This window comes from Toxorhynchites rutilus, chromosome 2, assembly GCF_029784135.1.
Source record: "Toxorhynchites rutilus septentrionalis strain SRP chromosome 2, ASM2978413v1, whole genome shotgun sequence".
NCBI classification, from domain to species: domain Eukaryota; kingdom Metazoa; phylum Arthropoda; class Insecta; order Diptera; family Culicidae; genus Toxorhynchites; species Toxorhynchites rutilus.
Window position 1 is genome coordinate 79,083,906 of NC_073745.1, and position 27,716 is coordinate 79,111,621.

General features: G+C 40.3%; 1 protein-coding gene across 4 annotated transcripts in view; it reads right to left on the bottom strand.

Moving 5' to 3' along the window:
• The window catches only part of LOC129771114 (E3 ubiquitin-protein ligase goliath), a 222,956-nt gene that overhangs the window by 104,349 nt on the left and 90,891 nt on the right, over window positions 1-27,716 (bottom strand). For 3 of the 4 annotated variants that reach the window (XM_055774458.1, XM_055774460.1, XM_055774461.1), the window contains exon 2: window positions 4,001-5,672. In XM_055774458.1, coding sequence (XP_055630433.1) covers window positions 4,001-4,544 — 544 coding nt within the window. In that variant the 5' untranslated portion in view covers window positions 4,545-5,672. Of the gene's footprint in view, window positions 1-4,000; window positions 5,673-6,191; window positions 6,208-27,716 lie in introns of those variants that run through there. The other variant, XM_055774459.1, reaches the window with a different exon arrangement.

Sequence of the window (27,716 nt, forward strand, 5' to 3'; positions counted from 1 at the left end):
AGGAAAAAAATCTGTCGGAATCCAGTTTAAACTGGAATATTGGCAACGCTGATTGCAATTGAACAAACAATTGAATAACTGTAAAATTTTAAGCGTTATCTAAACGCCCTAACTATCTCGTTTCGATTGGCCCGAATAACGGTTTTCCCAACATAGCCATCATAACCAAGCAGCCTTGGGGAAATCGACATTGTAAATACATGAAAGTGTGGGGTATTTTTGTTCCGACTGAAATGTGTTTGCCTAACACAGACTTCAAAACCAAGGTGTCTGGGGAAATCGGCATTGCAAATATATGTAAGTAGGGGGAACTTTTGTTCCTACAGAAATGTATTCCCCAACAGAGACATCAAAACCAAGCTACCTGGGGGAAATCGACATTGCCGATATATATGCAAGTCGGGGGCATTTTTATATTGCAAGTAAGGTAAGTGATACGATTAATTCTAGCAAATAAAATTTAAGTATGGAACTTTAGTGTTGGTTGCTTCGTGAAATGTCATATCAATGACCGATCGTGTATTGTGAAAAATTTAACACAAGTGTATGTGTAAAATTGTATATGGTAGCAGTTGTGTTAAAAATGACTTGAAATATGAAACGATTTATTTCAATTTTCATAAATAAAAACAGGAAGCGGGTTATATCTATGGTATAACCGCAAGGGTGACGTAGGACTATCGTTGATCTAGAGATCATTTGTTTGAAGTTGAGTCTAAATCCATTCTGAATGAATGAATAAATGAATATTTGGGGGACTTCGAAAACGAGAGCGTTACGTTGGAAGCTCAAGGTTTTATGAATCCAACATTGGATACAAAAAACCTTGTTCTGAAGAATAATCTTCAGAAGCTTTCCTGCTAACTGCACTTGATTGACAAATTACAAAATCAAATTATTTGGTCGCTGTGTTATATGATTAGGAGACATTAAAATAATCTCTTTCACATGAATGTATTTTTCAATTCCCAGGGAAACTGGCAGATTATTTTTCAGCAACGATTAGATCTTTCCGGAATTTTCACGATGCTGAATGGCATCCGAACGAAAATGCTTCTTTCAGTTTGGCCTACAAAAAACTTTTCTGAACTCTAATCCATCAAATTTGGAACGGCCCTGAAAAGGGCCGTTGATTATATGCTAAGCTAGTATAGCACGCTCTCCTTGGATTCGACGGGCCAGCTGAATGTCCTTGGGCATGATGTGATGCGTTTTGCGTGGATAGCACACAAATTGGTATCTTCGAATAGGCCTCCTGCAGCGTCATAACCTCGGAACTTTGGAAGCACAAGTCGGTTTTGAAGTCCTGAGCAATTCCACGAACCAAATGCTGCAAAGGTAGCTTGCGGATCAGCAATTCGGTCGACTTCTGATAGCGATGAATTTCACGCAAAGTTCCCGGTCGATAGCGATGTGGCTTCTTCACCTATCCTGCGGCTGGTGCGCTTATCCGAGCTGCTTTCGTGGTGCCTTACCACCGAAAGACTAATGAGCTGCCTGCTTGTTCCCAAACAAACGAGTCCTCACGGTGCGAGAGTAGAGTAAGGGTGGGTTTAGACTAGGGATATATTCATGTGAAGAAATATGATGAGATTTATAGAAATCGCATCAACCGTTTACACTAGCGTGAACTTCTATAATGAATATATTCATATCTTCGGTGAATTTATTCACCTGAAGTAGAACTGCATCCAACTTTAGTGATTTCTCACCAGTGAGAAATTCACAAGCGTTTACATATGCTGGATTTATTCAAGTTATATATACCTCGAATAAGTGTATCATATTTATTCTCACCCGTTTACACCTATTTTCACGTGAATAAATCCATCTATAGCTATAGATCTCCCTAATGTAAACCCGCCATAAGAAATGAACGAAAGCAAAGGAAGCGTCATTTTATAAACCATAAAAGTATAAAATGTAAACCCGGCCTGGTTGCAGTGTTGTATGGATAGAAAACATTAAAATGAACTCTTTCGCAATGTAATTTTCAATTCTCAGGGGAACTGGTAGATTATTTTTCAGCAACGATGATAGAAACGAGGGTTCCGCGCGTGTATGTGTGTGTGGCGGCTGCTCTGATGTTTCAAGCGGAACCGTGGCATCACTCTCCTTCTGATGGATTCCCTTCTGGCCTTAGGTGCACAAACAGGCTCTTGGTGACACCTTTCATCAGCGCTTTCATGATAAACGAAATTAGCTTCACCACAACAGCGACAACATGCTCCAATCGCTGTTCAATTATAACTGAGTGGGTTTACGAGCGGTGCTCGCTTATATACCGATTGGTGATATCAATAGCCTGTTTTGAAAGCAATTTTAAGGCTATTGAAACAAGTTTTTTGATGAAAAGTAACAAGTATATAACGCGTAGACAGTTTATCTTTCGAATGAAGTGTTTATCATACAACTTCGTTCAGTTGTTTAAGAGTTATTAACGCTCAAAATCTCGGTCTCCGGCGTAACGCTTTCGTTTTCGAAACTTTGATTTTACACCCCGGTATAGAAATGAAAGACGTAGTCCTACGTCAAAACCAAGGTGTGTTCCTGCTCGAGAACAGGTCTTTTGGTTTAAGCTGTGTTCATTATCACCCAAGGAAAGTCCATGCGAGAGAAATTGGAAAAGTGAAGAAATATTAGAAAAACTGATTTTTCATATGCTCTACATATATTATTAGGTGTTGTTAGTCCAATTAAAATTCGCATTGGGTTTAATAAACACTCAGAAAGTAAAAATTATAAATGAAAATTATCTTTCCATTTCAAATATGTTTTCTCTATATTACAGTAATTGTTTTTACTGATGAGAAAAATTGTGTTGATTGTGTTCGGTATTGGTAATTATCTTATATAACATTGGTGAGTTTTTTTTCTCTTTATTTGATCCATACATAACACACGAGGCATCTCGTTTAGGATCACAGAGTGCGGTTGTCATCATATCTCGCTCCACTTCGGTATCTTCTATCTGATACGCACCATCCAACGACTGTTTACCATCCTTCTGTCATCATTCGGTAAACAATGGTCGAGTGAACAAACAATACTCAACAACCAAACAAAACGACCCTTTTCAGGGCCACCAAATCATTATCAAAGAGTTTAACGGTGTAATTCTTCAAACATCCAAAATCAACAGAAAGCATAACGGAATCCTGCGTCATCTATGCGGTCGTGTCTCGGACACAACTCTACTGTGACTTTTTTTTTTAACAATTTCAATCACTTTACAATTATAATAAATTTTATATAACGGAAAACGAGAGCTCTCAAATAGAGAAATCTCCACAAAAGATTTATTAATTACCATTACCATACGATTGTTTTACAATTCGTTCAAATTTCCACGTTCACTAAAACATTGTTACTTGCTCCATGCTCTGCTATTTTGTTCCTGCCAAGTGTACATTCCGAACAAGCTAATTTGTATTACGAATGAAAATATGAAAAAATAATAGCCCTGAAATGATGTAACCTGGTAAATCGGATTGAAAAACTAGAGATAAATCACAGTATTCAAAGCAAAATGGAAAAAAAACAAGAAAACGAACGCTTGCTTATACGCAAGTAGATATGAACATCGCTCAAAAGAATGACAGTATGAATGAAAAATGCTAAAAAAACAGTGATTTCTGCAAATGACCTCATTCTCTGTGTGTCAATTAAATTCAGATAAACAAGCTAATCGGTTTAACGTTCACTCTCATTCCAATGAGACCTGAATAACAATGAAATGACACTGTAAAGAAAGAGAGCTTCTAAATGACAACGGTTCCAAAAGACGGTTACAAGCCTTCAATTAAAAAAAAAACCAGTATCTCTTGTCGATGAAGTTCTACTAATAAACGATAACTGCATCAATAGTGACGGACAATTTTTTTTACGACCAGGCGTATACTTTCTAGAACAATATTCAGTCGCAAAATTTGCCACGCACAACAGCTGCTACCACGTTATCAATATTATCAACCACATTAATCTCTCATCAGGTACTTACGTTCTTTATCGTTAATCTTCATCTTATCCAGCCGCTGGTCGTCCTTATCGTTGTAGATGATAACACCGGCCGCTCCGTGGGTATAAGCATGCTTGACTTTCTCCTCGAAGTTACAATTTCCGCGCTTGATCAACGCAATCCACTGAACACCAAGAGCTGGCAACGGTTCACCCCTCGTCCCATTCCAATCCCTGGTACAGCCGGTGTGTTCGTCGACTCGGTCCGACTTTGTCACGTGGATGAGCAGACCGGTCCGGTTCAGGATACGCCCCTCGCCGTACTTGCCGATCAGTTCCCCCTCGTGAATTTCGATATGGTTGGAGTCGACATAGCTGTAGTTCAGATAGGCCAAGGTGTAGATATCGAACGCGGTTCGATCTTCGGCCGGCAGGGCGAACGAGGATACCCCGTTGGAGAATTCCGTCGGTTGGGAGAATGATGTGAGATCGTGGTGACTCGGGGAGGAGTTGGCTGCCACCAACGAGGCGCCAACCAACAGCGACAGGAAGTTATTCATGTTCACCTGATGGCTTAGAGCAGACATTCTCCGCTGAGAATCTTCTTCCAGGGATCACTGTGAACTAGAAATACGTCTCTAACACACCCTCTTCGCCTGGTACAACACAGTAATTAACCGCTGTTTCAACACGACAGGAATACACCGTTTCCCGACGCAATGCGCGATTCGCACTTACGGCTCGCGATAAGGTCTGACCTGCTGTTGGCGATACGCGAAAACACGACTATAACACTCGATTGGCACCTTTGTAATCGCACCAGAAAACGCTTCATCAGGTCGTAATGGGTCGCGATAACATATTGCATATGAGCGTCCGAAGCGTTGGCGTTGATAAGCGCTCGGGACTCTAGAAGCCCTGCAAATATTTCGCGAACGCGCATACACACACAAACACTCGCCCACACCTCTTCCTTTCACTGCGATTCGCGTCGTACCGTGATACCACTTATCGCTGACAAAAATAAACCGTTTCTGATACCAATAAGCACTTTCCTCTAACAACGGATAATTGCGGTCGTGCGATCACCATTTATCATCAATTCACGACACAGAAAAAAAACAACCAGGAGACTAACATAAAAACGCTACGATGCACTTTGAGTGGGGTGATTTTTTTTCTCACTTCTGCCTTTCCTAGGATATAATTGCTTGCGAAAACCACGCCAGCAACGACACGAATGGAAGTGCGCGCGTAGTTTTTTTTTTTTTTTTGTAATTTGCAAAGATTTCTCGTCAACTCCGCAGACGACTGCCTTTCCCGAGTCAATCAATTTCGCGGCGATGCTCTGCGGAACTCTACGATACTGGCACCCGACTACTCTAGGCACACAACACCTCAGCAGCAGCTATTTGCAAACGGTGGAATACTCAGGAGCTCCCGAAGGCTTCTCTAATATTCCTACCTGTCGACCTGGGAACGGCAGCGACACGTTTCGTAATAGCCGATCCGATTTGTGTTCCGCGCTGAGAGCCCTTTTTGGGTATTATACATCCATTCGTTGTGGTACGACTGTACCGCTCTGGTCGGCGGCTACACTTGGAATGGGGCTTCCGTCGGACTCACGGATTCACAGCTGACGATGTAACGCACGACTCCTGGTTGCGTTGTTGCTGCTGCTAATTACTGCGCGCTCGGTGGGCCCACATCAGCATCTAGAAAAACACGAAGGGAAAGTATGAACGGTGAGAACGGTCACAACGTGCGCGCGAAGTAGGTAATTGAATTGGGGAGTTCATTGGGTAAGAAGGCATATTTTGTGCGATAACAAACGGACTGTGTAAAAATGTATCTCTTAGTAGTGGCGAGTCGGTGTCACACGCCAGCAGCTCAGGATGGACGGAAATGAGTGTTAAAGTTTACTGAAAAACAGTATGACAAATAAGCTGATGGGAAGATATGACAGCGACTCTAATTTTTCGACGAATGATAAACTGACACTCTGTTGCACTTTCATTGTTCGCAGAAATTAGTTCACTTCATCCGTAGAATACAGTAATTACGAAGATAATAAGATTATAAACATGGACGCCTCACATTTTTCAACTCCCATATTATTGGTATGAAGAACATGAGTCAAGTCTTGGCAACATTTTGATTCTAGTTTATTAAAAATAACTGTAGAATAAACACAAAAAATTATCCAGAAGTAACTATTATTACTTGTGACTCACTTAACAGAAATAAGCTCTCGATCAAATCGCCTGGAGCTGTCACACACAGATTTATTATTGTTTGAAACAATCAATCATCATTGTTGACCACCGTATCACTCATATCATTCTATGGTTTGAATGTATTACTCTAACCCCTATTGTGAGAATACTATATTTTGCTAATGTGTTGATGTGATGTTTCTTGGATTCGGCTTTGTTGATTGGTATAAAAGGCCTATTAACACATTTCGACGTCATGTCAGGGCACAACAATTATTCCCGTATTTTTTCATAGACAGTTGGTAATACGGTACAGTACTTAAGTATAGAGTAATTCGACGTCAAATTATCCGGCCGCTGCCTTGACCCTCTTGATCGTTGATTTTTTTTGTCAAACAATCGTAACTCAGAATCCAGTTGTCTGATTCAAATCTGGTGTATGGCAACGTAATTGGAAGGTCAATAAACTTTCTTTAAAAATAATATATTAAATACGCTTGTAAACGTTAAAAAAAAGGAGGAGGGTCGGGTCAAAATCACCTATTTTTCTACTAATCTGACGTGGAATTGCCCCATATCGGAATTTGAATACGAGAGTTAAAAAAAAGAGCTTGAACTTGAGCTTGAGCTTGAGTGACTGTACAATTCGTAGTTGCTTGAATCAGGGAAATTGCACAAAGAACACACTGAATGACGCTTGGGATTAGCAAACCATTCTCATTGTGCATGTTTTGGTGACTCGAACTATAAATAGTCAATAACGATGCCAGCCACGTCATTACAGTCACCAGGGGAAGGGAAGGAATGTTAGTATGATATTCTCCACAAGAAGGCCAGAATGGTCGCCTCTACAGCGTGATTTCCTAGCGATTATCATCGAAGGCAAAACTGTTAGTGGAAATGAGTACGACAAATCAGGACTCACTGGGTGAATCATGTGATTCTGAACACGCGAACTCTCAACTATTTGGGGGAACAAGGCTTCAAAAATAATATCACTTCTGACCTGAGAAGGTCACTGAGAAAACTCTTTTAAAAATTCTCGAACGATATATTTTCATTCATCACTCGTATTGCATTTCAACATTTTTCAATCGTCTCGACCGAGGTTATATTTGGCAACCTGAGAAAGTCGCCGAGAAACTTCTTTGATATTCCTCAAATAGACGATATATTTTTTAATCTGAGAAGGTCACAGAGGTAATTCCTAACATAGGGGTTTATCCATTTCTTTCTTTGAATAATAACCATGGATCACAGCTATTTGAACCATCTTCCTTAAGGACTCTGGGCCCTCTGCTCTGGCTCTCAACAGTTCCAGGTTCTTTTACGGACATTCTCCTATAGAGATCAAAAAAAAATTATAAAAAAATTGAAATGTTGTTTTGGATTTTTAGATCTAGTACCGCTCTTCTTCTGTAGGATCATTGTACCACTGCGACCATTAGTTTGATCTATTGTAGTGCCAGTAACGCTCTAGTTTGTATTCAAATGTATTCTTACGCCTCTTCTATATACAGGGTTTTCCATTTCGGGCTTCCGAAAGTATACAGCCCTGCGCTGACAACCGTTTGACATAGCTGTCAACCAAAGCGTCATATCGTTAGTTGAATGTCTGCCATTTTACAATGTGGATCGTTTTAGCATCGCACAACGTGTTAATTTTGTTGAATTATACTATAAAAATGATGAAAAACCGGAAAATGTTTTTCGAGCATTATGGACGGATTTTGGTCGTCATGGACGGCCTACAGAGCACACAATCGCTAATATAGTGCGTAAATTCGAACAAACTGGATCCGTAGCGGATATTGTGAAACCTGTGCATCATCGTAATGTGCGTTCGGCCGAAAATATTGCTGCTGTTGCTGCCAGTGTGGAGGATGACCCGAATGTTTCGATTCCACGGCGTGCTCAGCAATTGGGCTTGTCAAACACATCATTGTGGCGAATTTTGTATTTGGACTTGCACCTACATCCATATAAAGTCCAACTGGTACAAAAATTAAAGCGTGGTGACCATGGAATGCGTCGGGCATACGTCGATTGGATGAACGAACAACAGCAGCAAAATGCTCAATTTTCGCATCAAATTTTCTTCAGCGATGAGGCACATTTCGAGCTCGGTGGCTATGTGAACACCCCAAATTTCCGTATATGGGGCTCAGAAAATCCTCACGTGATTGTTGAGAAGCCATTGCATCCGCCAAAAGTCACTGTTTGGTGCGCATTATGGTCTGGTGGAGTCATCGGGCCGTATTTCTTTGAAAATGAGGACGGCGAGACGGTAACTGTGAATGGTGAGCGCTATGGCCGCATGTTAACCGATTTTTTTTGCCACAAATTGAAGATATGAATACGGATGACATGTGGTTTCAGCAGGATGGCGCCACGTGCCACACAACACGACCGAACATGGCTATATTGCGAACGAAATTTGAGGGACGCATAATTTCGCGTTTTGGTGATGCCAATTGGCCGTCCAGATCATGCGATTTGAACCCGCTAGACTTTTTTTTTTGTGGAGTTATGCGAAAGACTGTGTCTATGCCAACTCTCCGCAAACTCTTGAACATTTGAAAGACAACATTCGTGAAGTTATGACCGAGATACCGCCCCATATGTGCCGAAAAGTCATCAAAAATTACCTGTTCCGGATCAAGGTGTGCGAGGAAGCCCTAGGTGGACATTTGAATGATGTTGTATTTCACACATAATGGCATAAACCAAACTTTAATTTGAAATAAAAGTTTCATCGAAATTCGAATTCTATGTGTGTTTTATTTCAATTTACTTTCGGAATTTAAAGTTGGAAAACCCTGTATAATGAGGTGTAATATTATCACGCATTTATGCAACAACACCAATGGCTATGTGGATAGCGTGGTCGTGTAAAACAACCTTGCATTCCAGCCGGCCTTGGATCGATCCCCGTTGACACCGTTTGGATTTTTTTTGGTACAATCTCAAAAGAGATGAAAAAAAAAGAAAGAGATGTCTGCTCCCATACATACAAACATTTTAAAGCTTTTGAGGCAGATGATTTTATTTGCTCATTTGAGGCTTCAGGACACGAAAAAGCATATTTTCTGCCGATGATGGAATACTTTCCGGCAACGCTAGTTTGGGTGTAATGTTGCGTCAGTGTCCATGTGAAACTCAGAGTTAACATAATAAGATGATTTGTGGCTTATTTTATACGAAAAAAGACACTCAAGAATGTAGTTATTTTTGAAAACAATCCTGAACAAGGGATACTCTCATAACACGTTACGTACAGAACTGTTTAAATATTTTTTGTAGTTTGCTTAGCTGTTGATATCCTAGGACCTCGTTCATTATTTGCTGAGGAATGCGGCAGAATCAGAAATGTTGTAATGATTTCCAATTCGGGAAGAGCCAAATTATTGTCATTGTTTTTAATGACCCCAAGAGAAAGAAGCATTCTTGCATTCGTTTTCAGTAAAGTCACTAAAATTCCGGTTTCGGATTTCCCCAAATTAATTATCGATATCCTAAATATCACTTCGATCGTAAATATTTAGAAGACTTTGTAGAAAGGGAACAATTTCCATTGCTTCCTATGACATTAGTTGGATCAATTATCGTCATGTCGATGATCAAAGGATCATTGAAGTTATAACGTTTAAGAATTTGATTGCTGAGTATAATGCAAAACTTTATCTCATTGTTCTGTATGAAATTTTACATACCGACAAATATTCATTGATCAACATTTCAATCGTAGCACCTACATAAACATTATCCAAACTGATATAATTTTCCTGATAGAGCTGAATATTGTTCATATAGGTTAGTTTTTTTTATATAGTCTACCTTTCATCCAGTTCTATTACCCTGAACAATTTTTAAATGTTCGTATGCGAAATAAATAGTTGCGGGCCTTTGCTTTGGAATAATCTGATGATATATGAAAAGAATCTCAAATAAATGATCGTAGTAAGGTTATTGATTCGTTATAGATCTTACGTAGATCTTATCTACTTGAACAACCGCAATACATTCGAAGCGGTTCGTAGCACTCCAATATACGTTTTCCAACACTTTCTAATGAAAATCATCACGTGACTAACGATTGTAGCATTTTCAAGAGTTTCAACTCTAAGAGAGTTTGAATTTCAACAAACTTCCGTAACGGAATATAGCAGAGATAGAAGTAAATGTCCTTACATAGCTGCTCCAGTCTCTCAGGGACAGTGATGGTAAACAATCACATTCAACGATCAATGAATAAGTATATCCCTCTAGTCGGATGTTTTTAAATCACCCCCAGCAGGCGAGGCTCTTTTATGCTTCATATGTACACAGAGAGAATACTTGGAACGGTGAGCTACCAAGATCTCAAAAAAGCAATATGAAAGAGGAATCCCCACTGCAAGCACTCGGAGCATTACTTCTACAACTCAAGGTTTGTCGTGAGTGCAAGCCACAAACGATTAATCCCATCCCATAGAGCGGATGATGAGTTCTTGATCGGAAAGTGTACAAGAGACGATCAACTGAAATCTTACGACACTCATCGAGGAATTTTTAATTCTCTATTGCACTGACCGCAGTGAGTGGCTGACTCAGTCTCGTGTCGATTTTATTTTGCTGTCGTCTCCCGCCCGATAAACAGCAGACGGGTAATGGATGCAATTGATTAATTTTATTACCAGCAGATTTGGGCGAATCTCATCCCGCCCAAAATCGTTTTTTAGATTGCAATAATTATGAACACTCACATTTCTCTTCAAATATTTTATCTAATAATAATTCAATTAGTGATTTCACGAAACGCTTTTCGAATTCAATGGAATTTAAGATCCTTTTTTTATTTTGTAGATAAAACATATTTGATTAATTCAATTCTGTGTGGTTACGTTTTTCGTTGCAAATAAATGTAATGAATTAGTATGGACATAGGTTATTCATATATCGTGGACTTCCGACATATGTAGCAGTAGATTTATTGAACGACTAATGTTTTTTTTTCATATCCCTTCAAACTTGTTGCATCTCTTGAGTGTACATACTGCTTTGTCCGCAGATTTGTTTGGTTGAATCTGGTTAATTTCAGGTATTCAATCTCCATATTGTCGAATAAATACTGTTGGAACAATCGGTATCGCAGAAAATGATTATTAACATTCTACCTAATCATCAAACGGTATGCGAAGAATTTAAGTGAACTGGGGGCATTGCAATATATGCTTTGTGAGGACCACACAATTATTATTAGAGCGGATAAACGTCCGACTGGAAGTCATGAACATCAATTTAATGTTCCCAAGATAAATTTATCCTTTGAAGGTTGTTAACCTTCCTAAAGATCAGATGGAATACATTCCAATGTCGTCTGGAAAAACCGAACCAACACCTTATGATCGTGATGTTGTTTTTGCTATTGTTCTGATGTTTCATAACACGGCACTCTATTGATTATTCGCCGAAAATGGATATAAAAATATCCTTGAGGTTAACCTACGGTTTTAGTAGCGGTGCAATATGGTGAGCCAGTCTCAGGATAAGTAAACATTTCAAAATTAAGCTTTTTCATTCGAATGAATCAGTAGTAAAACAAAACGTCTAAAAATTTCTCAGCTTTGTGATAGCAGATAATCATTACCCATTTGAGTTGTATGAGTATTTCCCCACAAACTGTGGATAGTCTATCTGCATACAAATTAGGTAGAGTTCCACAATCCTAAAATTTTCTGAGTATGTAATTATGTTTTTGATTAATTCAAGGTAATTAAGGTCTTTTCTAGCCACAAGTTTACTCGGGCCCGAAAGACGTGTTCTGTATTTGGGCTGGCGGAAAAATATATCTCTCAAGACCGCGTCTTCGATATCGTAATAACCTTGGCCAATAGCGCATTTACATTAACTCCTAAAATTATTGATTTGAGGGGGATTATTGTTTGTAGTCTCTTGTAGATGAATTTAAACACCATCTGAGAAATCTTCTGTGGAACATTAAACATTAATGTCGTCCTATCTGCTGTAGCGCATTTTTTCCTCCTTTCCTGCACCGGAAGCGGAAGCGGAGAAAAAGAAGTTCGATGAGTCGGATCGTAAGGCCAAGGCTCTAATCGTGAGTTTTCTGGCCAACGAGTGCTTGGAAGTAATCAGGGAGAAGTCGACTGCCAAGGCAATGTGGACGGCACTTGAAGCTACGTTTGCCACCAAATCGATCGGATCTCAACACCTGATAAGAAAGCAGCTCAATCGGCTGAAGCTGAAAGAAGGCGAACCGATGAGACCGCATCTGATGGTGTTCGACGACTTGATACGGCAAATGAAGACGGCTGGCGCGAAGGTTGATGATGCTGACCTGGTGGTGCTGCTGTTCCAGACATTACCTGATTCGTACGACCCTCTGGTAACCGCCCTAGAAAATGTTCCTGAACAGGAACTCAAGATCGAAGTTGTGAAGCAACGTCTGTTAGCTGAAGACTCGAAGCGTCGGGAACAAAATGAGGAATGTGGCGAAGCGAAAGGTGCGGCTTTCTCCGGTGATAAAACGAAGAAGACTTTCAAGTTTCAAGGAAAGTGCCATAAATGTGGCAAACGCGGTCATCTGAAGAAAGACTGTAAGCAGAAATCTGGTGGTGAAGCTAATTCGGCTGAAACGCAGAGGAAAGCAGTAAGTTTCATGGTGAACCGGGACTACGCGCAGCAGAAGAACAAAAAACTCGTGTTAAATCTCGACTCCGGGTCCAGCGACCACCTGGTCAATGACAGCAAGGTGTTCCGGAGCGTTCAGCCGATTGAAACAGCCGGTTGTGATCAATGTGGCAAAAGATGGTCAATCATTACTTACAAAGACCGTTGGAGAGATTTATGGGAACAGCAATAAACTGTATCCGCTCCATAAGAAGGATGTGCTGTATATTCCGAAGCTACGCGACAATTTGATGTCAGTGAAGAAGCTAGTGATGGCTGGAGTACAGGTAATCTTTGTCGGAAAAGAAGCAGTGTTGAAGAGAGACGGCGAAACCATCGCTACTGCCCATCTGAGAGGCGGACTCTACGAACTGCAGATAAATCTGGAGAAATCGTCAGCAAACCTGTGCAAGAAGGAAACGGATAAGTTATGGCATCGACGGCTCGGGCATTTAAGTGAGGACGGCATGAAGAAGATGGTAAGCAACGATCTGGTGACGGGGGCTGAGTTTCGTGGTACCAAGCTGAGTTTCTGCGATGCCTGTGTACAAGGGAAACAATGCCGTGACCCGTTTAGTGGAACTCGTGACCGAGCATCCAGGCCCTTGGAAAGGATTCATTCGGACGTGTGTGGTCCTATCGACCCTCCTGGATGGGATGGATCAAGATACTTCGTAAGCTTCATTGACGATCATACCCACTTTGCCGTGCTGTATCTGATGCGGAAGAAGTCCGAAGTCTTCAACAAGTTCCAGGAGTATGAGGCGATGGCTATAGCGAAATTTGGCTTGAAGATATCGACCTTAACTGTGAACCAGGGACGTGAGTATGGCTCTAATGCTCAGAAAGATTTCTATCGTAGAAAGGGCATACAAATCGAACCGACGGTGGCTTATACGCCACAGCAAAATGGTGTCTCGGAACGGTTCAACCGAACTGTAGTTGAAAAAGTGCGCACCATGTTGATCGACGCAAGCGTTCCCAAGGAGCTGTGGTCAGAAGCTGTCCTGACTGCTGTCTATTTGATTAACCGAAGTCCGACAGCAGCTCTCCCCAAAGACGTAACACCGGCTGAATCCTGGTATGGACCCAAGCCGTACGTGAAGAAACTCCGGATTTTTGGGTGCAAACCCTTCGCTTGGATTCCTGGCCAGCAACGAAGAAAGCTAGATGCGAGAAGCAAAGAAACAGTCCTGGTAGGCTATGCTCCAAATGGCTATCGTTTGTGGAATCGTAAGGCTAGAAGGATTATTATTGCTCGTGATGTGAAATGCGATGAAGATTGCTTTCCGTATAAAAAATGCTCCGACAAGAAGGACTCACCGCTGGTAGTATACTTCCCTGACGAGTAAGAGGGGGAAATCACCCACTACTCCGATGATGAAAACCACAGCGACAACAAGCCCGACATTGATGAACATGACGAGACTGACGACGAATTTGAAGACACTGCAGATACCGGGGCGCTCCCTTCGCAATCAGAACAGCACGAATCCATGGATGAGGGTCAACCGTTGCTGAGGCGCAGCGAACGGGAGCGCAGACTCCCCGGTAAGTTTCTCAATTTCTTTTCGACGTACAGTGCAACTTCTGCTGGTTCAAACATTACAGATGTTCCAAGCTGCTACGATGAAATCGATGGTAGAGATGATCGTGACCAGTGGCTACAGGCTATGCAAGAAGAGTTGGATTCATTGAAGGCGAATCGAGTCTGGAAACTACAATCCTGTCCCCAGGGTATCAAGCCAATCCAATCGAAATGGGTGTTTCGTGTGAAGGAGGATGAAAACGGCGAGAAGGTTCGTTACAAGGCACGACTTGTGGTGAAAGGTTACCTGCAGCGTCCGGGCATCGATTATGAAGAAACCTACGCACTCGTGGCAAAGCTAACTACGATTCGCACTGTTCTGGCAGTAGACGTTCATCACCGATTCCTGTTTCACCAGATGGACGTTAAGACTGCGTTCCTTCACGGTGATTTGAAGGAAGAAATCTATATGGCAGTACCGGATGGAGTAGAAGCTGATCAAAGTAAAGTGTGCAAGCTTTCCAAGTCATTGTACGGGTTAAAGCAGTCGCCCCGCTGCTGGAACGAGCGGCTGAATGGTCAGTTACTTCGCATGGGATTCACCAGATCAAGTCATGACTACTGTCTGTATACGAAATGCACGCAAGGGGACGAGTTGATCATCATCATTTACGTCGATGACCTACTGATCGCTGGAAGAAAGCTAAATTCGATTGTGAGGCTGATGAAAGAACTCTCTGAAGCGTTCCAGATGACCGACTGTGGTGACGCTCATTACTTTCTGGGAATCAAGCTGGAGTACAACCGGGATCAAGGAAAACTACGACTCTCGCAAGAAGCGCAGGTGATGAAGATACTTGAGCGTTTCGGGATGAAGAACTGCAATCCTTGCAGATCGCCTATGGAGAAGGGACTTCAAATGGATCGTGAAGGACCAGCGACGAAGGAACCGTATAGAGAGCTACTTGGCAGCATAATGTACACCATGCTGTGTGTGCGGCCTGATATTTGCTATCCTGTAAGCTACATGGGACGTTTCCAGCAAAAACCTACTGATCAACACTGGCAGTCGTTGAAGCGCATCGTTCGTTACCTGCAAGGAACATCGGGACTCTATCTGGAGTATACAAGAAACGAGAATGCGGAACCGTTAGTAGGATTTGCGGATGCTGAATGGGCTGCTGATACCGTGGACCGAAAATCAGTAAGCGGTTGTCTGTTTAAGGTCTTTGGAGCTACCGTATCCTGGTCAAGCAAGGAACAGACGACTGTGGCAACGTCGTCAAGCGAAGCAGAATATGTTGCCCTGAGTATGGCTGCGTCAGAAGCAATTTGGCTGTCTGGGCTTCTTGGCGATTTGAAGATAGTTGTAGGACCCGTTGTAATCTTTGAAGATAATCGTGGCTGTATAGGGATGGCCAAGAACCGTGAAACCAAACGTACCAAACATATCGACGTGAAACATTACTTCATTCGTGATCACGTAGAAGAAGGACGATTGAAGATCGAACCGGTGAGCACAATGGATCAACTAGCAGACCTGTTCACCAAGGCGCTAGATGCTACACGTTTCCAGGAGCTACGCAGAAATCTTGGACTAAACGATTGAGAGGGGGTGAAAACGAAGCAAACGTTCTCTTTAGTATCTAGTATATAGTACATCTTAGTAGTCCATACTTGGCTCCTGAATTGTTCTTTTATTTCATTCCAAACCCAACTGTCATCGAATAAAGACGTTCTCCAAACTAAACTTATAAAAGGTTTTAGGGATCGATAAACGTTTCTGTGGTGTTTCGACACTCCCTCTTTCTGAGGAGAGGCTATCATACAAATGAAACATACATTTCTGCATAATTCGAGAACTATTCAAGCAAATCGAGCCAAATTTGGGAAGTGAGGGTTTTTTGGTACGAAAAATGTTTCTATGATGGTATGACACTCCTCCCACCTCTGGAATGGAGAGGGGGCCCGTAAAAATAATACACATATTTCATCCAAACATATTCCAACCAAACATGACAATTGAAATTTTTCGGAAAACTCTGAAGGAAAAGGGAAAATGGGAAAATAAGGAAAATTCAATTCACATATGTCCTACAATTACATAGTGACTAGCGTTGTTAGTCCATTTGATGCTCACGCAAATGAAAATGATCTTTGTTCGAAAGTCGAAATGGATTTCAATGCAATAAAACGCACTCCTATATCTTCTTATATCTATATAAATAAAAATGGATCGCCGATTGTGTTGATGAGAGCAAAACTCGAGAAAGGAATTGTCCGATATAGGGATGTCTTTGTTCTATCATATTGTCTGTATCAAACATTCATGCCATGTAACGGAGAACATGTTATTTGCAGGTGGTTGAAAAATCTTGAACGAGGATTGTGTCTGAAAATAATCCGATATTATAATGACGAGTTTTGGTAGAAGTACTAGGAATTTTATAGTAAAAGGTAATTTTAAAGGGTAGTTTAGAAGATCAATCAATGAACAGTTCTGCGATTGGACCCATGAACGTGCGCTTAGTAAGAAAGCGTGAATGTTATTACGAAACATAAATTTTGGGCGGGACGAAGTTTGCCGGGTCAGCTAGTTTAAAAATAAACACACTAATCCTGGTTCTCAAGAATTCTCGGACACGAGGAAGTGAATCAACCCACCAATAAAGTGACCTCCAAGAGCTCCAGTAGGTGTTTCTAGAGAAGCAAATGAGTATATTATATGTTAAGTATGTTTTAGATACTAATAATTCACACGATTCAACGTGGAACCTAACACTTTTGTTTGTCTTACTAGAGGTCGAAACTACTCTCGACAATTATGCTAATCAGATATCGGTCAAATTGTGGCTCCTGTGGTTAAATAGTAAACGCTTATCGAGGTCGGAGCTTCGAGTTCAACATTCGTTTGTGTAGGGGGTTTTTTCCGATAAGAAATTTCTTCCTTCTCGAACTGGTACATGCGAAAATTTCGAAAATGTTTTAGTAATGACTCAGCCGGGAATTACCCATGGCGGTGAGCTAAAACTATCTCCGTACAGCCTCTTCATTAAGTAAAACATGCAGCTGTGGCCATAAAATATACCAAAAAGTATCTGAACTACAAAACTATTTTCTTTTATTCATCGCAGGATCACCTCGTTGCTCTTGTGTAATTACACCGATCAGATTCCACAGCGAGCTCTGGGTTCAAACAAAGCCGTCAATAGTCGAAAACAAATCATCCCATTAAGTAGCACTCAAATTGTTTATTGCTCCATCGGTGGCGTGGTTCAACAACCAAATTTACCACCACGCGTAGTGATGACCCCAGCGGTGGCGATGATGATGTTGTGCTCAGTGAGAAGAATCAATCTAATTTTATTTCCCCCGACCAAATCACCGAGGGTTCAAAACGAGTGAAACATCTGTTTGGATTGTTGCCCTCCTCTCCCCCCGCTGGGTCCTGTCGATCGATGGGTGAGCCAAACCAAAAATTGTCCCGGTTTACCCATCACGGGGAAACACAAGCGAAAAATATTTGAAGTATTCGTGAACAGTTCGATTTAATTGCCTCTTTGTGTGGGAAGCGTGAAACGATTTTTTTTTATTTTGGAGATATATGATCACCATCCACTTGTATATTTGTGTGGTTTGAAAAGTAGAGGATAGGGATGATTCGAACAGTGGAGTTACAGAGGATTCGCACAACAAATGCGCTCCGCATAGTGAATGGACGACAGTAAAACCGCGGCGGAGGATGGAATGTATCACAAATCCCCCAGGGAAGAGGAACTGCGGGAGAAGTGTAAATAAAAAACCTTGACGAATAGCTGTTGTCATGTCTCGAAAAAAAAATGGCGCACAACGTAATAAAAATGAGCAGTTTAACTTATCATTTCGGGTGGTGATTTGTTGCAAGCCGGCTGGCGTATAAAGACGAACAAAGAAATGAGTGCCCATTTGTCAATCCCGGAATTTCGGAGCACGTTTCGTCGATTTAGCGACGTGGGTATCTGTTTCCGGAAGAAGAACTTTACGTTCTCGACGAATAGTTGGGAAGCGATCGATCTAGGGGAAATCATCATCAGAATTTAAACATCATTGGAACGAGAACAATGATTGTCACATTCAGTTTGATCTTATAACACCTTGAAAGACGATTTAATTTTCTCAGTTTTAAGAGCACAGAATTCTTCTTCATCTGACTGTTCATATTCACTCAATTCAACACTGTCACAGATTCTGCGCTCATAAAAAGGCTCAAACCTCAATAATTTCTGGGGAGTCCAGCCCGTGATTGCTAGTTTGTTCAGGAAAGTTTATGACGAGCTGGACTCGTCATTTCCGTTCAAGGCATTAAGCAAATTAGACGACCTCGTCATCTCCGTCATTTTTCCTGACCTGGTGGGGAGTAGCACGAGAATTGTAAAACCTTGACAGCATCAATCTCAATTACACAATAACTCCATCAAGTCGAAGTTTGATGCGTGTAATCTGCCCTCCCGCCCATGATGCAATTCAACAGCAATGTTATGCGAGATGAGCAACGAGAACCCATTTCGTGGCAGAATGAATTGTTTTGATGGCGCGCTTCTATCTGCGGTTCGGATCTTTGCTCACCCGTGAGATTAGCGCAAGTAATTCCAGCTCTCTGCGAGCGGTGCTATTTATTTTCTGTTGTTTTTATTACCCGCTTCACCTATCTGGTATACTGTTCAGCAGCTTCAGCAGCTTGATACGCAATCAGTGGGACGCCTTTATATGTTGGTGGCCGCCTCTGACAAAAAACCACAAACGACGGCGGGTACGCTCGTTTAAGGTTTGTCTATCTAACCGATTGCACTGATATTTTTTGTCGTTCTAGAGCGATTTTCGACTACAGTTGGATCCGATAGAATTGAAGAATTTTATTCACAACAAGTTTTGTCGGTTTCAGATTCTTCATTTGATCGGTGTTAAATCAAACAACACCATGTGACATGATTTATGATTTCGATAAAAACGAAGGTTTGAAAGGGGTTTCGTTGAGCATTCAAACAATTTCGATACGTTATTCCTGCTTCACGCGTGCTTATCCAAATCTGATATATGCGGTTTGTACCTTCCAAAATGTTCAACCTAATGCAATAAATTTCTCGTTTTTTTTTTTCCAATTTTGCGACTTGGTCCCCTCCGACTTAACATCGACCATTTCTAACACAACATAACTACATTCTTGATATAAATTGTTATTATTAGAACAAATACGCAGTTTCCGCCCCAAATGTAGTTATGTAAATCTAAAAATCATTACTAATGCATCTGTTTTTTATTCGTTCTAATATTCATTCATTCGGCATACATCGTTATTTGCGTAAAAAAAACTCTTTTTTTTTTTGGTTGGTGAAAAAAGAAATACGGTTTGACCATATGTACATTTGCATTATTTTGATTTCAAGCAAAGTGTGGCAGAAACGCTAATCCTAATGCTTACTTGAAGAAGACTTGAACTGACAAAAAAAAATCGTCTGAAACATGCGGTGGTATACAAAAATTTCATGAAAAAGGATCTATCGCAAAAAAAATCATCTGTTTTTTTTTCTCAAACATTGCTTTTCGAGAAAAAAAAACAAATATCATGCTTAAGGTGCACCAACCCGAATGGTAGTTTGAATGGTTTTGAAAATTCCTTACTTTCGAACTGTCGGACCGATTTTTGAATGTTATTCAAACAAACTTTCAAAAGAAGGCTTGTAAACTTCTTACCAAATATCTTCATGTAGATTAAAATTTTGAAAAATTTGTTCCTTAAGGTGTATGAGGTGTAGTGAACAAAAAGATACTAGTTTTCTATATGATTTCCGGAAAAAAGAGACTTTCTTTTTGTTTGTATTTCCGTTATTGAGATTTTTTTTCTTGATAAATTAATTTTAGTTTCATTTATTAGGCTGTCAAAAAAGTCCTGCGGTATTTTTTTTGAATTTTCATTTGTTCATAAAATTAGTTAAAATCATCTGTTTTAAGTCAAATATGCGCCGTTTTGTTCGATGACTTTTTCCCAACGAGATGCCAACTTCATAATACCCCTGTTATAGAAGCTCGCTTCCTTATTGGCAAAAAACTCGGATAGCCAATTTTCACAGGCCTCTTTTGTGGCTAACTTCTGACTACCTAGCTCGTTCGCCATGGACAAAAACAGGTGGTAGTCACTTGGTGCAAGGTCCGGACTATACGGCGGATGCAAAAGAACCTCCCATCCGAGCTCCCGGAGCTTCTGGCGCGTCACCAAAGAAGTGTGTGGCCTGGCGTTGTCCTGATGGAAGACAATGCGGCCTCTGTTTATCAAAGATGGCCTCTTCTTCATGAGTGCTACCTTCAAGCGGTCCAGTTGTTGGCAGTACAGGTCCGAATTGAGCGTTTGGCCATAGGGAAGCAGCTCATAATAGATTATTCCTTGACAATCCCACCAAACACACAGCAGAACCTTCCTGGCCGTTAATGAGGGCTTGGCCACCGTCTGAACCGCTTCAGCGGGCTTCGACCACGACCGTTTGCGCTTCACGTTGTCGTAAGTGACCCACTTTTCATCGCCAGTCACCATCCGCTTCAGAAACGGGTCGATTTTGTTGCGATTCACATGCGTCGATACGGTCAAAGTCAACGTTTTTTTTTGCGTCAACGTGTGTGGCACCCATACATCGAGCTTCTTTGTGAAACCAAGCTTCTTCAAATGATTAATAACGGTTTGATGACTTATCTCCAGCTCTTGGCCGATGCTACGGCTGCTACTATGCCGATTCAGCGATTTTGTCGCAATTTTCGACGACAGGCCTTCCGGAGCGTGGCGCATCTTCGACGACCTCTACACCAGAACGAAAACGTTGAAACCATCGTTGTGCGGTGGAAATGGAAACTGTATCGGGTCCATAAACTGCACAAATTTTATTGGCAGTTTGAGATGCATTTTTGCCTTTGTCATAGTAGTACTGTAAAATATGTCGGATTTTCTCTTTATTTTGCTCCATATTTGCGACACTATAACTCACGAACGACTTAACCAAACAAAACACTGTCAAGGACTATATTATAGCGCACCTTCCCAACAAGCTATAGTATGACTCGATACAATGAATACAACTAGAACTACGCGCTTACAACGACACCTTGCGGAAATACCGCAGGACTTTTTTGACAGCCTAATATAACATAACGTCTACTCTGGAAGGTCCTACAATAAAAGAACCTTTGTGTTTGTTTTTCGAATTAAAGTTAAATTCTAGTTAAAGTTGTGGTGTTGGGACATTTTGGTGATTGGATAGGGTAATTTCGAAGATGTATTTTTTTAAATTTGTTTGTTGCCAATTTAGTGATTATTATATTGTTGGCAGTTGGGCGCGTGGAACAACAGTTCCTTGCTGGTGGAACGTTTTACTCAGAATCTAGTGGACCGGTTTGGCTGAAAACAAATACAAATTATCTAAATTGTTACGTAACCGTTTTTTGAAATATCAAAATTGTTGAATTTGTTGAATTTATAATTATTTTTTAAATAGTTACTTTTGTTGAAAAACAAACTGGATATGTTTTTATTCGAAGGACTGCCATTATGGCAATTTTTCTAAGTTTCAAAAACCGTTATAAATTAGATAATTCATTTTTTACATTTTGTCAAGCCAATTTCAGCTAGATTCTGAGTAAAACGTTCCAACCAGTTTTAGGGAGAGCATCCGCCCGTCGAGCTTCCAACAACATAAAAAAATAGAAAAATACATTTTCGAATATACCAACCACTAAAATGCTGCAACACTCAACTTTAATTCCAACATCCGGGAAAATATCACGAAAATCCGTTATTTTTCGACCTTCCAGAGCAGGGACTCCCTCTTAAACTGGTTGTTATCGACCCGACTAGACTAAGGCTATTCTATTCCAGCATTCGATATATCCTAGACTTGTTCTGATTGATAATGCCAATATCGAATGGTCCAGGAAAGTGATCTACTTAGAACTCACTCTAGAAAGCCAACTGATTTTTAGGTCTAACGTTGTGAAAATTACCACGAAATATAATATTCTGCTCCGATCATAGTTCTCGTTGATTGAACATGCGATTTATGCCTGGAGGGGATGTGCCCGGACACTCAAATTTAAATTCCAACGTGTTCTGAACGTTTTCTCAAGATTATTTTGAACCTTCCCCCTTGGACATGAAAATGGTGTTATCGATTTTTTTTTATGCGAAATGTCTTAAAATTGCATGAAACGTAGAGATGTACTGTCGTCTCGATTTTTTTTGTCAGTAATTGACTTTTTGGCACTTGTTCATTTTTCCGTTTGAAAAGTGAATTTTTGAAAATTTTATTTTTTGAGATAACGGGGAATCTCGACGTGTTATGCGAGTTAAAGCTTGTTAGGAATTTACTGAATCACCTTATAACTGAGTATAACAGTTTTATATTGAGTACACTAGCAAACGCTACTCTTATCATTCACCCAGCAGATCAAGCTAGCGGAAGTGTAAGAATAGGCTTTCCAGTGAGTTCGGGTTAGTGTTCGGATTCTGTGCGTACTATATAACGTGTATACAGTAGCCAGCTCAGTTCTCACTTAAATAATGTTGACCAACCAAGGTCAACTTTTCTTTAAAAAAATCAAACCTTTTCTAAAAGGCCAATTCGAATACCGACCCAATCTAGTGTTATTTCATACAAAGATATTTTTTTTTCCTTTTGATTATTTTAGGCTCATTAGCATTTTAGCTGTAACAGAGCCGAATTTTAATCGTGTACATGTCACATATTTATCATATCTATAATTAGCACATTACACAGTTGCCATTTTTCGGCGTTAGAGTATTCCCTTCTATACCATTGCAATGGTACACATTTACACAGTAGCCATTTAGGCGTAAGAGTTTACTATCTGTTCTTCCATTATCCAGTTAAGACTGGACAGCGGAGACAGTCGTTGATCCATTGTTGAGTTATTTATAGAACAACAGCCCGATGTTCCTTGCAGAGCAGAGCAGTTGTATGGATGAATCGATCTTATTTCGACCGTGGATCGATCTCCATCGCTGATGATTGTTGCGTGGACGTAGTTATTCTGTAACAACACAAAGATGGTCAATGGGGGCCCTGAGTTTTGAACTCACGATCGATCGCTTACTAAGCGAACGTGCAACCAATGTGGCTACGGAGACCCCCTGACAAAGATATTTGGCAGCTAGAATTTTTTTTTCGAAAACCCCGATTTTCGGTGATTTTTCAGTTTTCAAAAAATTCAAATTTTGCGACACTAGTAAATGAAATCCGATTGAGCTAATATTTTGCACCTTAAGAACAGCAGCAGCTTGCTTTGGATAGCTCACTCAAAAGTCTAGTAGCTGAAGTTCTGTCAATTTAGATTTGAAACGCTTTTTGGACGTAAGATTACATCTTTCGGGAACATATTGTAGTGCAAATCAAAAAACGGAGAGTTGGCCGCATTGCGAAAACTGTCCAATTTAGAACACTTATTGCTCAGTCATTTCCTGATTGATTTAGGAGATCTATGCATCAATCGATTTGGACCAACTCGCATCGATAACGAATCGTTTGATTTGAGCTGTCTTTTCGTTTTGGCCCAAGGAATATTTATGCGACAAGAATGTTCTGCCGTGTGACCGTAAAGCTTGTTTCAGTTATAATTTGGTCGCAAATAGTAGGACATTTCTCTGCATAGACATAACGTACAAAGGAAGGATGTTATTTTGTACGTTTTTTATGAACTTTAGGAGGAAAATAAATGAAAAATTATTCATTGCAGATGAATTTTCGAGCGATTTTCTGCACAGTACTGCTGGTAACCGTATTTGCTATCTTGTTCCACCACTTTTCCATTTGAGCTGGTTTGTTGACGGTTCTAAAACAATTTTTCAATTTGTCATTGATAATTTCTCAATATCTCTCGATGGGACGAAAATCCAAACAATTTGATGGCTTGATAATTGAAAAATCGATCTTGTTCTCCTTATACCACTTGGCGGCATCTCGGCTGTAATGGCAGCTTTCCAAGTCGGATGAGAACGTCACCGGACCTTTGAGTGATCGAATGAATTGCAAAATGCTGTTCTGAAGACACTTCACTTTGTAAACTTTCCCATTCATTACTACCCCAGTGATGAAAACCTTTGTCTTCTCTCCACAACTACAGATTCCTTACCAAATCGTCAACTTACGGTTACCAGCAGTACTTTGCAGGAAATGGTGGGTATACCACCCACCCACGAAAAGTTCGAAAATTCATCCGAACAGTTGACGAATGATTTTCATGTGTTTTCCCCTAAAGTTCATTCAAAAACCTACGAATTGACATCCTTCCCTTTTTTGAACGTTGTTTTGTATGCTGTGAAACTACTTTGTGTGACCAAATTATAACTGGCTTTGGTAGGCATTGTTAGTCCAGCTGAAATTCGCGTTAAAGCATTTAGTTATGTATTCCGTTAATTTGAATTTGATCAGACTCAAATGGATAATAATAATTTAAGAGTCAATGGTGAGATCTCAGTCGGACTGCTCGAAAAATTGATACAAAATTGAACCTTTCTTATAGAAAACCTCATGCTTAGTCACGACCAGCATTTGCATGAAATTATTTCCAAAAAAATAAATGGCAGACGCGTGAACGGTTTAAAACTCCAATTAAACTAACAGATTACAGATTCCAGACCCTACACCCAAACTAGCGTTGGCTGAAAACATTTCATCATCATTTCATCTCACCCGAAATGATGTCATTTCGTGTGCTGGAGGGTCAAATGCGCAAATAATGAGCTGTTTTAAAAGCTTAAAAATGATTTGTATGTTGCGAGCAGATATCTCTTTCTGTTTTCTTTTCTCATTTCATTTGGGAAAAAAGTCCATGCGAGGTCAATGGGGATCGAACCAAGGCCGACTGGAATGCAAAGCTACTTCACACGACCACGCTATCCATATAGCTGCCAGCGCTGTTATATAGAAGCGTGATAATACTACACCTCATCCAGAGATGCCAACCTTCCTGATTTTTCAGGATTTCCCAGACTTTTTAGCACGCTCCCTGATATCCTGATATCACTCAATTTATTCTAATTTTTCTGAAATGATCCTGATTATTCCTGATTTTTGTAATCTGTACATTATTCGTAATCAATATACTGGTTTCCATGCTAAAGTTTTCTGTAATGATAGTTCTCCGGTTCGCATATATATATATATATATATATATATATATATATATATATATATATATATATATATATATATATATATATATATATATTGTATATATCTTAAATTAAGTTAAATTATCTAGACGCAAAGCTGTACTTAACTTTTTTTTATCTCTACCCTCAATTGTTTCGTGGCTTCCCAAAACAGTGCTAGCAAATTTCATGAAACCAGATTACCTGAGAAATTTATGAAATTACAACGAGATTAAGTTTGAGGAACAACATTGCTTTATTGAGGATAATGTGTATGTAGATGTATTCCCAGAGTACAATTTTTTAATCCACAGTCAATGATTCAAAGTAGAATCAACTTTAATGATGGGACTATGGTAAATATATCTATAACCGTACTAAATATCATTAAAATTAGGAAAGATTCAACAAGTCTTCCACAGCTGATATGCTCTCCTCATTTGTTGAGTAAAGCAACCTGTTTCTCACATGTTTGGCTCGCAACAGTTTTGGACGAGGAAGAAAACATTTTCTGGGAGGATAGAATATTTAAGCTATTTGAAAGATGACGAAAGATTGTGAAACAGAACTATGGATATAAAATTATGTTATAATGATTTTTAATCAAATGTTTTGTTTTCCAAAAAATAGAGACTAACTTTTCGGACCACCCAATATGAGCTATCCTGATTTATCCTGATTTTTATTTCCATTCTCCCTGATTTTTATTTCCATTCTCCCTGATTTTTAAAAATTATAGTTGGCAACCCTGACCTCATCATAAAATGAAGTTGGAAAGTGTTTTCTAAGAGGATAAAGAAGAACATAAACGAGAATATATCTTTCTCTGTCTGGGCCGTGTATTTGGCAAACTATACGAAAAGCTTTCATATGCTTTCATTTAAATGAGTCTCCTGTTTCGCTCGCTCATATTGGCTCTAGCATATATATATTATACAAATGATATACATGTATTGGGGAGTAGAACATTTTTTGCTCATTTAATGTAATAAATCGGGATGCCATAACAATTGCTAAAAATTAACTTTGGGTGTAGTTCAAAGCATATAGATACCAAACTTCACTCTCTGGTAATAAATTTCTGAATCATATTTGACAATGTTGAGATGCTTGTTCACTAGCCTCGAAATCAAGATTCATTTCCATCATATTTCGCCGGTATCAGACTCAAAGTCGTTGTTACATTCGTAAATTGATGTGAAAATTGTCATTTGTTTAGAATAGAGACAATATGTGTCCATCTATATCCAAGTATGACTGAACGGAGCAAACAATCCACTTATCCGCCGGCCAATCCGTCTTTTACCCTGCGAACCTCTATACTTACCGGTCAACCAGGGCAAGCACGTCCCAAACAATGCTGGCACCCACATCACGGCGGAATCGTGTGTGTGCCTGTGTGTTTGGTTGTGCGCAAAACGAAAACAACAACCCATAAATTAACCTTGGTGCATTCAATGACCCTTTTCTCTCTTTCTGTGCGTGTTCGTATTCATACATCAATCGCTGGTCTTTCTCTTCCTCCTCCGGGGCGCGAGTGTCTAGCGAAAAAACAAAAACAATCACAAAACCGGTCCAAGGCACCGGCACGAATCTGGCTGCAGCGCCGCCGATTAATCGGGCAGGCGCGGAATCGATTTCGAAGCGAAGACGGAGACGATCAACGGCAGGGCCAACCGTTTATCCCAACTCTACTCTAGGAAAGCGGCGTACGTGCCGCGACCACCGTCCAACCGGCCAACAGAGCCATGAGTTGAAACATAAAATACCCTCATAACTCGACTAGTTTTGCCTTATTTTCGCGCGCAGCAAAAAGTAAAAGAAAAATAACAGGAATCTGACTTTGATTCAATACCATTGCCACGGACGCGTCTTGAGAAATCGATTCCTTTCGGAAAGTGTTGTGCGAGCGTGTGGGGGGTTCGATACATGGGCTGGAGAAGTTCCGAAGTGTGGCGGCCGATAAACGGTTTGCGATTTTGTTACTTCGTGCGGAACGGCATATTAAACTTCAAAGCTCGATGGAGGTTAAACAGCTTTTCCTGCTATGAGCGAAAAAAACCGCATCTTGTCCGGATCAGCGAGCCAATATCCGAACACTTGGAAAATGCAACCAAGGTAAACTTCGAGCGGAGCGCGAAGGCCATGAATGATGAGA